The 13,813-nt window shown below is 39.4% G+C and overlaps 1 protein-coding gene across 16 annotated transcripts in view; it reads left to right on the plus strand.

Annotated features, from left to right (window-relative positions):
• Positions 1 to 13,813, plus strand: part of BCAS3 (BCAS3 microtubule associated cell migration factor) — a 361,344-nt gene that overhangs the window by 125,714 nt on the left and 221,817 nt on the right. For all 16 annotated transcript variants that reach the window (XM_062617124.1, XM_062617125.1, XM_062617126.1 and 13 more), the window contains one exon: positions 9,632 to 9,782. In XM_062617124.1, coding sequence (XP_062473108.1) covers positions 9,632 to 9,782 — 151 coding nt within the window. The remainder of the gene's footprint in view (positions 1 to 9,631; positions 9,783 to 13,813) is intronic.

Raw genomic sequence — 13,813 nt, forward strand, 5'->3', positions numbered from 1 at the left:
GTGGCTTGAGGGAGATGTGATCAGTGAAATGACAAGAAGTAGCTTTGCTCACCTGATACAAGCCTGTAATATGTTTGGTCAGAAGGTGAGAGAGTAGAATCTAGAGTTTTTGAAGAGACGGTATCAGCTGAAGGAGGAGGTTTAAGTATTGAGGGTGTTGTATGACAAGTAAGGTTTGGCATGAAGGAAGGTGAAAGCATGTGAAGCTCTGTGTCAGTAACCAGCAAGGGAAAGGAATGGGACAAAAACTGGTGGGAACAATCCTTTTATCTGATGAACCTTCTGAGTTTAAGCGCAAGCACCTTCTGGTTCCCCTGTCAGTGGGTAGTCTGAGGCACAGCCATTGCTGAAACGGAATCCGGGGCTGATCCCTGGTGCTTGAATCAGATTGCCTGTGTAGATGATTGGTGATTGATTATGCAGTAAATGGGTGCTGTCCTTGTTTATTTGTTTCAGTTTATTATTCTTAAGTCAGGCATTTAAATCAACTGCATTTTTGGTAGTCTGAAAAAATGTAAACACTTTATGGAAAGAAACGTAAGCATAAAGATTGGAAATAAGATATACTTGTATCTTTTAAAAGGTTTATCTTTACCCTTAAATATGCTGATTGGGCTTATTCTTTTCACTCAGTCTTTGTGGGCTGTTAAAATCAGTTGCTTTTTCCCATCTCAAGGAAATGCATCTTTGACACTTCTCATGACCTGAGTCACGATGCTGTCACAGAGCCAGAAAACATCCTTAACGGTCATGGGTAAAAGAGCAGGGCTGCTGAGGGTGTGCGGTGGGTGGAAGAGGGAGAGCGATTGCTATGCTTTACTTCAGTTCCCATTCTATGGGTGTTTCAGACAAGCCATTTATTATAATTACCCATGGATATTATTATCAGGTTCTCATATGCAGTGGTTCTTGAGGCACTTTTTTTTCACGTAGCTTGGGATAAATACTGTGTATTCAACCCACATTGAATTTAGATGCTAAAATCCTTGTGCTAATTTTTGCAGCTAGAGCAAGGGAAAATAAGGTGTAGGTAAAAAGGTGGGGGTGAAGCCACAAATATATTAAGATGCAGTTTATTGTCAATGCTACATTCTAATAAGCTAAGACCTTTGGGTAAAGGGCTGCTATTAAATTTTCCCTATTTCCTCACCCAACACAGCTTTAGAGGTGCCCTTTAGAAATTCCCAGACCAGTCATTTTGCAGTTTCTTGTGCATCTCAGAGTCATCCCTGAAAGAAAGCTTTGAATTCAGGACTGTGTTGATATGAATTATGATTGATGGGCATGACAAGGAGCAGTAGTAGTGAATACTTGTTTTCTCAAGCGTTTCATCATTCACCAGCAGACAGTGTTAGTAAAATTCCCATGTGCAAGAAATTGGAGTAGCAGAGCCTCTGCACATTGCCTAGAAGTCGCCTGTACGATAACCTCATTAGTGGCCTGTTAAGTCTGAGCTCACATAGTTCTTTCCTTGAAGAGTCTGCAAACTCAAGTCCAGTTCTTTTGTAGCTACAGCCACAGCATTTGGTCCAGAGCTTGTTTATGGCCATGTGTTGGGGAGAGTGGGCAGTGCACCTTCACATCTGTTTGCAAAATATTCCATGGTTATACCTATAGTATTTACAAGAAACTAATCTTGCAGTCCTTTAATCTGTGAAGAGTTGAAAGTACAAGAATAGGTCCAAATAGGATAGCAGTGCCTGCACCCCCCTGCCTGTGGCTGGCGTTTGCTGGAGATGGCCTGAGAGCAGAAAGGCCAGTTTGGCTGATTCTGCTGGTACCCACCATCTGGAGCAGACCAGCTGAAGTGTTACTGCTGTTGCCTGCTTTATGGCTGTGCAAAGCCTGGAGCCAACAGCTGGCAAACACGTCTTGTTGTTGTTGTTACTTCAAATTTTGCCCATAAATGGACTTGAGCTTTGCACCAACAATATTTTTAGTTAAATAAGTCCTGAAAGATGGTTATTATGCCAGACTTGTATGTGTGTGTTTGTGTGTGAAGGGGCGGGGGGGTGTGGGGGGTGTGTGTGTTGTTTTCCAAGGAAATGCTTTAAGGCACTTTGTTGTGCAGCTCTTTGAGGAACTCTATCATAGCAAACTGGTAAAAATGAGGAGGGGAAACAGTAAGGAAAGAAGCAGACATTTGTATCAGGTTTTCAAGGAGATGTGTTTTACACGAGGCAGTTAACACTATGGATGTCCTCACAGCTGCTGCTGAGAGGTGCGATGGGGCCCAGGACACTGCTGCTGTTCTGGCAGATGTGGCTTCCTCTCCTTTTTGATTCCTCTGGACTGTCAATGTAGTTTTCCATGCAGAAAAAGAATACACATGGAGGTAGGTGAAATGGCCAGCTGTACGTCACTAACTGTATAAGTAAATGGCAAGTTCAAATCCCAGTTAGAGCTTGAGGTTTGAGCTGTCATCCGTCTTAGGCTGGGTAGAGGTAGGAGGCAGTTCCTTCCATCTTCTGACCTTTGCCAAGGACAAGAGGAGATTTTCAGGTTATCAGTGGGATGCTTTATAACTGGGGACAAAGTTTTTGAAACCGAAGATTGTAGAAGTAAAAACTTCAGAAGGAGGAAAGGAATATTAGGAAGCAGTGTTCAGATTTTGAGTGGATGATGCTGACAAGCAGTTGAAGAGCTGGAGTTCAAGAAGTTTGGGTAAGAGGGCAGAGGACTCTGTCTCAACAGTGGCTGAGACACTTGGACTGGCGCTTGCATGTCTCAGCAGAGTATTCTGACTGAGGAGCTTGCCTGTCACTGTCACATGCCTTGCCTGGATACAAATAGAGAGAAAGTTCTGCTTTCTTAGGAGAGTCATGAGATTTAGTGCAGCTGTTTTTCAAAAGTTCAATATTGAGTGGTTTTAAACGTGAAAACAACTGGCTGCATTATTTTCTCCCATCCATTTCAGTGGGATCAAGTTAGTGCTAGGTTTTGGACTTGTACCAGTTTAGCTGAGAGAAAAAATTGGTGTAAGTAGCTAGATCATGTGCATATACATGCTGTAGCTAATACATAATATTCTTCCTTCAGTGGGTCTAATTGTACTGGAAATGTTGCTGGTTAGGGTGTGAAGTGTGTTTAAATTTGATAGGATACAATTGAGGGAAATTGCAATGTAGCTTTAATTTGGAAGCGATCATTAACTAAAATAATTAGTTTCCTGACTTTTTCTAGGAAAGTGTGTAACATTTCACAAGGAAAGATAAAACATGTTTGACTGATAAAACATAAAAGAAAAAGCCCACTTTTCAGCAGTAATTAGCGCTTGTGGTGTTGAGTGTGTTTCTTGGGACACTATTGAGTTTGTCTGTCAGGCTTTTCCAAATGACTTCTGCGAGCCAGCATTGCTTCCGCAGGGTTCTTCGCTCAGGTCACAAGGCAGCGTTTCTCACCAGGGCGCTGCTGTTTCCTCTTCCGACTGTAGCAGATTACAGATTATACTGGAACATGTCTGAGAAAAGGTCAGAAACGAGGGTGAAAGTCTTGGAACTGAAGCTGGGAAGCTTTCCATTCTCATCCGGGAAACTTTTTGTATTGAATAAAAGGAAAGCAAAATAAACCATCACATCCATGACACTTCTGTTTTTCCTGCTATTTTCTGTCTGCCAGTTAGAAAGGATTTTATTTCCCTTGCATTATACGATTACTGAATGTTTAGCTGAGGAATCTTCAGTATTACACTAAACAGAAATAATGGCCAAACACAGTTCCTTTTCGTGTAACTCAGCCTCTACATGACTGCATAGCCTGGAGTTACTGCGTATTTATTTACCAAATTATAGATGTTTATGTGTAGTGTTAATGTCAGTAGACTACGTGGTGCGCTTTGAAATGTAGTCTGTTAAAGACTGTAAGATATAAAAGCTAATCAAGTGGGTTTTGAATTTTAATGATGCTGCATTACTAAGCTTTTCATATTGGAGTAATGGAAGAAAAATGGGAAAAAACCAACACAGAATCATTTTATTATGAGGCTAAGAGGTGCTTGATACCACTTTAGTTTTTCATGTAAAGTGTATCGAGAAACTAAAATGCTTATGATCATTACTTTCCTACCAGAGGACTTGTCTGGGCCAAGTCCTGTTTGCTTTGCTCACTAATAGGGTGGAATTTCTCTATGCAAAAGAGGATCCCACAACTCTTGAACAGCGAGACATGCCATGCACAACTGAAACTGCCAGGGAAATTTACTGGCTAAAGTGATTCAGTTTCCATTTGGTGGCAAGTTGGTCTTTGCATCCCATAGGTGTTAGGGTGTAGGTTTGGTTTTAAGCTCAGTTGTGGGATACTGGGTTCCATCTGATGGAGTGGTACCAATATATTAGAGCTACGCTTAAAACAGGAGAGAAGCGATTTAGTCACATTAACGTGGTGCCTATGCGTGGAGTAAAGAGAAGGGCAAAGTAAGAGTAGAGTGATCTGTGCGGCTGCATCCCCTTAATTCTTCCAGGATCCAGTAAAGTCTCTGTGCAACCCTGGCTGCATTGCGCTGCGTTCACAGATGAGCTCCTTGGGGCTGGCAGGAATGTATCTGCTGTGCTGCGTTTTGATGTAGAATTATGTCATTAGTAGTTGCAAAGATCAGGATGTTTTTTTCTTCTCTCTCCTCAGAGATGATCTCTGACAGTAGTGCCCTGAAGTACTCTGTTCAAATGCTGACCAATTTGAAATCTGGCCTGAATTCATCAAGGCTCTTAGTTGATCAGAAGAGGACAAGTTTACTGTATTAATTGCTTTCAGTTGATTGAATGCTTTTTACACAGTGTTACAAGCTCGCAAGTCTGGCTCTTTTTCCCCTTGGTGTAGCTTTCCTTTCATATCCAAAATTATACTTCAAAAACGTAGAAAGGCGTGTTTTGATCAAATGTTTAAACCTCACATTTAAGCCTTAAGAGTATTTTATAGGTTTAACAATGATTATAAATAAAATAATTGTAAATAAAGCTGTAGCTGTCCATAAGTCAGAGTTGTGATGGTACAGGTATGTGGACAGTGAAGAGGGACTCTGGCATAACTTGGAGCAGGAAGTGGTATAGCTGGTCATCAGCCAGGGGCTGTGGTTAGGAGGATGGAGGTGAGGCCAAAGCAGTGGGGCCACAAGCCTGGCCCGACTGTACCTGAGAGCTGCTCCTGATGTCTTTTCCACAGATGTCCAGCTTTGTCAAAAACCAGTAAATCTTGTGAAGTTTATTTTCCTTGTAGCATCTGTGTTTTATAATGGTGCTTTTAATTTGTTTTTTCTTTGTCTGCTGGGATTTCTTTTGTCCGGCGCTTTCAGGCCTCCCTTTTTTTCTCGGTGGAAGTGAGTCTGTTAATGATGGCTGGCTTGGGAATACACCCCAGCCAGGCAGACCCTGCAGCCTCTCCCTCTGTCTGACAACAAAGCCCATTGTTGTTTTCTTTCTTCACTTTTATCCTCAACTTAATCCATTTTTCCTTGGACTGTATGTGGAATAAAATGCCTGGAGAAGCATGGCTCAGATTTTGGGTGGGTGATATGATGGCGGTTTCATTGTAAACTTTAATCAAACAGGTACAAAGGCAGAACTAACTGATCACATTTTCTATGTTTCAGTATGCAACATTTATTCCAGTATAATGCTGCACTTGTAAATAAAGTTCTGCTGTCAGACCCCCAAAACCATGACATCCTCAGCTTTTTCAAGTCCCTTAGTAAAATTAATTAGAGATTTGCCAGCAGCTTAAGTTGAGACATAGGACATTTTTTCTTTCATTTTTCTCCAGTGGGACTCTAAATGGCTGAATGAGGATTATCTGAAGGAGGTTTTTGACTTGGCTTTAGTTGTGATCAAGAATTTGGATCCTGAGTCTGTAATATTTGAGTGAAGATAATGGAAGCACTCCCTTTTGTGAGCATCCTTAGCTGTGGCCCAAGCTGGATAGGCAGTGCAGGCAAATGGGATTTTCGCTGATGCACACAGGGAAAACAAAACTCAGCCTGGTCAGGCTTTAATGTATTCTGTGCACAGCTCTTGAACTGTCACCTAAAAATCTCTTTCATGGCAGCCTGTGGAAAGACAAATACTTGACCAAAAGCACTTGCCTTGCCTGAGGTCCTGAGGGCTGTTAAACTCGTGCTCTGGGTGCATACCAGACTGACTCATCGTTCGGAATGCTCTGCTGGAAGTGTTCAGGCTGGTTCTTGTGAGGGCATGTTTACCATGAAATTGTGATGGTGACATTTAATTTTCTCTTAGTTGTAATAGAGAGTATTCCCTGAATAGTCAGTAGGATGTGATCTGTGTGCCAGTGTGCAACCAAGTTAGCATTTAAAGTTAAATTATCACTAAGTGAAGCTACTCTATTGAAGCTGTAATTCCAGGCGTTATTCTTTATTAATATCTGTATTTCCTTGCAAGAATTAATGTATGCCGTCCACATGTAGCAAGGTAACTTGGGTACAGGATTCTGCTAGTGGACTTAAACTTTGGCTTATTTGTTGCTTAAGCTTTGACAGTGAATCAACAACTGCTTGAGCTGTAGAAATAATGTTGATGCTTGACTGCATTCTTTGTGCTCTTTTGGCCTGTTACAGCAGTCCTGGGCACACGCAACTCCCATTTACTTGCAGAAAGAGTTCCCTGCTTCAAAGGGCTGGAGGAATGGAGAGTGACTGTTGAATTTCTGGATGGGTACAACAGGACACCAGAAACTTAAGGGGGTTTAAAATGACTTATTAAACATAATGTGTAGCATTATTTTGTCCCAGTAAATTGGGACAGAATGTAGCATGCAGCTTTTGCTGAATGCTTATGAATGGAACAGCCCTGGTCATGGAGGGCATTTACTGGGTCAACAAGTGTAACAAGGATGTACTTCTCTGATAGGTCTGAGGCAGCATAAAATGAAGCTGTAGCATTATAGATCATTTCCATCATCAAAATGGCTAAAAATAATTCAGTGTAAGTGGCAGCAGAATTTGTATTTCTTCTATTAAGCAAGATTCTAACTTTACTCAGCCACAGTGTCTCAATGTTACTGTAGTCAGATTTTCAAGAAAAGCTTTACTGCCAGAAATAATTTGTCTCCTTTTTGTAGCATTTCAACTTTTAGTTTTTGACTAGATTACTTTGAATTATATTTATTTGCAGTTAAGCAGCTAAATGTTGCTGCAGAAAATACAGATTGCTTATATATTATGTATTTACAGCTTTTCCCTTTGTCATAGCTGAATTTTTGAATTATGGTTGTGCTCTCAGGTGTTGTGCATGCATGATGAGCTAGGTTTTTATTGATGTTTGTTTACATTGGATTAAGTATGCATTTAAGAAGGAAAGTCTTGACCTCTGAATGTTTGTTTTTTCTAAAGAATCATCATCTTAGGTTTTGGTCCCATTCAGCGTACTTTTTTGCACATTTTCAGTTCTCTCTGTATAGATTAGTCATTTTTTTGTGTGTACTTTATGTTTTCTTGTGTGTGAGCCTAAACATTTGTAGGGTGTTGTTGCTGCAATTAATAAAAGCCTCCTAAACCATGATGACTTAATCCTGCAGTTTTCTGAACATCCTTAACTGCCTTGGGATTCCTCAGCTTGTATGAAAATAAAGCAGCCCATCCTTCTGTAGGAAGGAGATCTGTAAATGTCTCATTTCCCTGCATGCAAATATTCTATTGAATCATCTAAAGGTTTTGCATATGGAGAACCACATGATGTTGGGGGCAGAGGGCACTGAGTAATTAAATGTGCTTTGAGAAAGGGAGAGAGGGGACTGTTAGAACACAGTCATTTGGTTCAGTAGTTCATGGTTAATAATTATATTCCTAACAAGTAAAGGAAAACAAATTACAGCCATTTGGAGCCCCCTCTGTAGGTACTGTCCCTGTCTGCTGCATAGCCTCGTGGAGAATACAGGAGAGTGAAGCACTCTCGGAAAGGCCTTGATTGCATGCAACAGTAACTAATTAGAGAGTAATGCAGAAAACTATTCCTAGTCCTTTCACAAGAACTGAGAAAGCATTATGAAACTAACCTTAAAAAAATTAATTGCATCTCAGTTGTAAATTTAAATCTCAGCTGGGTTGTTGGTCCCCCCCCCCCCCCCCCGCCCCCCCTCCCCTCCTTCCCCTCTTTCCTGTTTCTTTTTATTCGAAGTTGGTGCAGGAAAATTGCTATTAATGAAATCTGCTCTCAGACTTCAATAGGCTTGTTCTTCATTAAAGCCTTGCTATTTCTCTTAAAATGTATTGACCAGTGTTCGGGCCAGATACTTAGCACAAAATACGCTTTGTAATTTCATCATTTTTATTATTATGTTTTCTGAGATGCAGGGGTCTTTGGACTTTGTAGAAAAAACAAATAAACCCCCTAAGCTTACAGTTATATAGTATTAAAAGAAGGGTAAAGGAAGCATTGAGTGTCTTTAGGATGATGAGACATTCATTAAGATTTTTCCGCCTTCCTTTTCCTATTTTCAATCCATCTGAAGTACCATTAAAGCCTTTCAGGCAGCTTCCTGTGAGAAACCCTTTTCTGTGCTGTTTTTCTTCCTTGAAAAAAGGTGGCTGCTCTTCAGTCAGATTGTATGGATTTGGCCTGGGATTTGTATAATATCTATGTAGAATGCGGCGGTTGTTTAGGAACCTAATTCCCAATATGGCTCCCTTTTGATTAAGAACAAAGCCAGCGTTTCACAGCATTATAGAAACACAGAAAAACAAGTTAATGATCTAAACCTTTTAATTCATAGTTGCTTGTCTATTTAAAGTACTTTTGATTCTGTTATAAACAGACTGGCCGCTTTTTTGTTTAACTTCTTTCTTTGGTTTTTTTCACATTTCTTTCTTTACTGTCCATGAAATTTGTAGCTAGTTTCCTTTTCTAACTGAAGAATGAAAGGTTGTGACTACAGAATGATACAGAAAGTAAGAAAGCGTATCTAAACTGGGCGTATATCCAGCACAGACCTCTTTGAAACAAGCTAAATTTAGGGTGGTTGGGATTTTTTTTTATTATGTTTTCCCCTTCCTTCTTAAAGTACCTATGATTTGTTTTCTTCTTCTTCTTTATTGAGTGAAGTTGGTTACTTTCTTGATACTTTCTTGTTTTTACGTGTAGTTTTGCATGACTATATTTTCTATAGTTACTTGTTATTTTCCTCTGGTCTTAGTTCAGCAGATTACTATTCTGTGTGCTTTTATCCGTAGAGACAACAAAAGCGACCTTTTCAGGACTTTCAATTACCAACACTGTATGTGGTACTTTAGGAAAATAATTCGCTTCCAGATACTCTTTTTTTCTAAAGAGAGAATTGGAATCCAGGGCTTGTTCTTCGAATTAAACTTGAAAACTTTCTGGTGAACAAAACTGTCAGGCAAGCAGCAGCAGCACAAGTAATTTCCCGTCCATGGAAGGGGACCTTATCCCCACATATAGAAAAATAACTATTTGCTGCTTCCATTGTGATTTATTTTTTACTTCAGATGGGGATGGTTGTTAGATACATTTTTGCTTATACAGGATCTCATTATTTTTGCTTTTTCTTTTTTTCTGTTTTTTAACTTTTATTTCTTTTGACAATGGCTTCTTTTAGGCAGTTACAGAAATGATAAATGAAGAAAAAGTTCCAATAACGTGTTTTGTTACGTCTCCATCCCATTAAGGTAAATTGAACAGCCAAGACACTTACAATAACTTCACAAACAATAATCCTGGGAACCCTCGACTCCTGCCTCTTCCAAGTTTGACTGTGGTGTTGCCTCTTGCTCAAATCAAACAGCCAATGACATTAGGGACCATCACCAAACGCACAGGGTAAGTGTATCTGCAGAAACCTTTCTTTTTGTTCTTTATAATTTATAGGGGAATGTTATTTATAATTAATATGAAAATAATTTGTGTTACTAGTGATACATAGTTTTATTCCTTATTTTAATTGAAGTATAAGTAATTTAATGACAGAAGGGTTGGGGAGGGAAGAGGAGACAAGAAGGGAAAACCAGCATCAGATAAGTAAACAAAACCTGAAAACAAATCTCTGAAAAGTCAGGATATTCATTGGGGTGGGTCATTTTCTACCATATGGGAAATACTGGAGAATTCCTGACATCAGGAGAAGTTTCACACCAGGAATTGGTATGAAACATAAGCAGAGCTGTATTCAGTCAGAATAAGTTATAAGTTTTCTTTTTTTTTCTTTTTTTTTCTCCTTAAAGTTTGTTTATTTTGATTTCCAAACTTTTCAAGCAGAAATGATTTTTGACTATCAGAACTGGAAAGGCAGTAAACCAGGTTGAGCATAAAGGCAAAACTTAATCGGGCTGTTTTCTTGACCTTGTTTTTCCACTGAGGTGCCTGTTCTGTACTGTGAAATTCACGTGTGGACTTTCATTTTTGAGCCAGCTGCACTTTGGTACTTTCCCCTGTGCCATGATAAGGCACTTGAAAATATTCATTTCGGAAAGCTCTACTAAATATCTGTATGTGATAATAACAGAAGATTTTGTGAGCTTCCTAAAGTGTCACAATTTTAAGTTAGTTGATACTGTTTAACAGTTGAAACTTTTCTTTTGCTAAATTCCAAATCTTTGGGGTTTGAAATTAATACAAAAAGCCAATGGGTGATGATTTCAATTATTTCTATTTTTTCCCTCTTTAAAAAAAAAAAATAATTCCTGAATAGTTTCTACTTAAAAATTGAATCCATTCATATACAGACGGCTTTTGTATTTTAAAAATACAAATAGCTCAAGTATGGCATGTGGCTGGGCAAAACAACTGAGAGTCCTGCAGGTTCATAACATTTTCCTGTGTTTGCCAAATAGGTGCAGTCACTGTCTAGCTTCAGTGGTTTCTTGCTCAGACCCCGATAGGGAGGTGCATTTCACCTTGCGTCTTGTGAACCAGGAATTATTTTTCAGGCGAGAGCACACGGATATTCCCTCTCTCCCTGAGTAATTCCCATGTTCTGTGCTTGAGTGTTCAGGACATTGTGTAAAATCTGGTATTGTTTTGTTTAGTGCACTGAGTATGCATGATGACCTTCTGAAGCTTCCATATGTGTGCACAAAATACATATGTGTATCTATATACATGTCTAGCTAACAATACAGTCCCGCTCTCGCTGCCGTAAGCAGGAATTTTATTAGGCTTGTTGAGCCAAATTGTGACCCACAAACATGTGATTGCCCTAAGCACAGAGGATGGATGCAGATAAGTTCTTGAACTTCATAGCTAATTGTAAATGGAACTTAGGAAACGGTAAAGAAGCAGTATGGGGATAATGTTGTGGTTTTAACTTCTTCCACACATACATTTCAGTTGCTTACTTTTGCTCTTTTTTTTTTTCCCTGCTTACAATTTAAATGCAGACGAGAGCAAAAGATTACGCTAGCAATCGGGTGAATTCTGAAGGTATAGAAAGGTGGGGTCTTGGGTGGGGACAGGAAGGGAGGTGGGGTCAAAGAGATGTTGGTGTGCATGGAGATAAGCCGGAAGTTACAGTTCCTCAAAGAGGGAAAGTATCAAAAAGCTGACTTGAAGAGTACAGTCAGAGAAGGGTGAAAATGTAACTCTGGGCTCTGTTGGTAGACTTCTAGAAAGGGAATAGACATTTAGAACTAGGTGGGGTAAGATACAGAGAGAAAACAAAAAGCGGTCTGAGGGTCTGCCAGGGCAAAGGTCTGGTCATAGGAGCAATAGTGAGCATAATGATTTGAAAAAAAGCGCTTGGCTTCCAATAGTACATCATGCAGTGGCCTTGGCAAGGGCTGTTTCCTTAGTGCTGTGGTGATACCAGGAGGCTTTTCTACAACTGTTACAAATATGTTAATTCTTCATTATTTTATTTAATGTTTTGTTCTTTAACATATTCCGAAATGTTCATATTCATCGTTTTCTTTAAGTAAATTTTATTATTCACAAGCTATCCCTGTGCTAATATTTTGTGCAATTTTTAAAACGAATTAAATTTAAACTGCTCAGTGCAGCTTATGTAAGGGGTGGGGGGAAACAGCAGTCATGGGAAATGCCCTGCTGTGTAAATAGAGTTTTCATGAATGAGGATCGTGATTTTCAGTGAAGCCTGTGTGGATGTGTAATGCTAAGCTGAGAGCTTCCTTCATTTGTTCTGCATCCAAGATGTTTGATGAAAGTACACAAAATTAACATGAAAAGCTATATTTATAAAGCAGGGATTTAAGAGGAATGCCTAGGATCCAAGAAGCCTGGCATGCCTAAAATGACCAAATTGAGACAGCAGCCTTAACTTAAACCTCCAGGGGGCAAAGCGTGTGTTTAACATATTTAACATCTGCCCTCATATTTCTAGAAACACATAGCAATGTAAGTCTGTACAGTGTAATATTTAGACAGGACAGGGACCATCTGCCTCACTCTGAGAAGTGTAGGAGGCATGTATTACTGCAAATGGCAAAAGACAGATGTATTTACACCTACATGGTCAGCACCTTTAAGCACTGCTCCGAGGAAACAAGGCTCTTCCTTGGAAGCAGCTGCTTAACCTTGTGATTGTGCAGTGATCAGAAAAAGGAGATGAACTTGTGATCTCTTGGATTTTAGAGTCACTGTTCAGTGGCTCTCAAAGCAGGTTCCTTTTCTGTCACTGCTACTTTTAAAGAATTAAAAATTTAATCTGTTGCAGTACATTTCTAAAAGTAAGCAAGACTAAAAGAATACCACAGATTTATCAGTTCTTGATTTTTCCCTTTTATTTGCTTTTAACATGTGAAAAACTTCTTTAATACTAAATATCTTAATTATTTTTTGCAGTTTTTATTAATCAGAAACTCAAATTGGTTTTTATTCTACTAGTATCCAAGACAGCAAAATATTTTTCAGGTACTGAAGGGACTGATCAGGGCTCTTACTGTCTGTCTCAAGCAGAGCTGCAGAGAATGTCATTTTACTTGACAGGTGGAATGGCAGTAAATTTTTTAGAAGTGTTCACTGTAGCCCTATGGGAATGCAGGGCCAGAGTCTGGGGTTGGGTCATTACAGTGCTGCTCAGCACAGATGCTTTCTTTTTTCCTCTTTTTCATTCAAACTTGTAGATTTTGGAACATTTTCTGGTCAGTCATTAAACTCTCTTATTCTGAATACAGTTTCCATTCTCAGCACTGAGTATCCCAGGGCATTACTGCCCTTCTTGCCACCACTATCATTTTCTTCCTCCCTGCCCTCTGTTTCTTCCCTTGTTTTTTCAGGTCTCTCGTAGTAATTTCTGCACCTTCACAAAGCACTTAATTTTTGTCCCTATATTTTGTCATACCATTGACTTACTTTCCTGTAGTTTGTGCTGTCAACACATTCTGAGGAGCAGACAAGCTTTCCCAAAGGGACTCTAACACTAATGAGTAAGGAAGCATCTTATGTTTTAAAGATTAGGAGGATGTCAGGCAGTAGGAGAGCCAGATTTAATAAGTCCTTATATATCCATGCCTCAGTTTCCCTCAGAAAAGTTTACTGTTAATGCTGAATTCCTTCTCAAGTCTGGTGAATGGGTTACTTCATTGCTCATTTACAAAGAGCTTATAGATTTGAAAGGGGAAGAGCTGTATGATCCATCTCATGCTTGTCTATAAAAGGCAGTGAATCAGAGTATGTTAGAAGACAGCTTTGTGCTTTGCAGAAGCTTTATAAGCTTTCCTTGTGTTTGTGGAATGAGTTTTAGTTCGTTTCCAGTTTGTAAGAATGTGGAGGCACAGATGCACTGTAGTGCAGTAAGAAGGAGGAAAATAAAAGATACAACAATTCTCCCAGAAGAAAAACTATTGTAAAAGTTGGTTTCTCTGACAGCAGCATTTGTTTTAACTTTCTCAAGGGAT

The sequence above is a fragment of the Pezoporus occidentalis genome, unplaced genomic scaffold, assembly GCF_034315485.1.
Source record: "Pezoporus occidentalis ecotype Australia unplaced genomic scaffold, CSIRO_AGI_Poc_V1 ctg192, whole genome shotgun sequence".
NCBI lineage: Eukaryota > Metazoa > Chordata > Aves > Psittaciformes > Psittacidae > Pezoporus > Pezoporus occidentalis.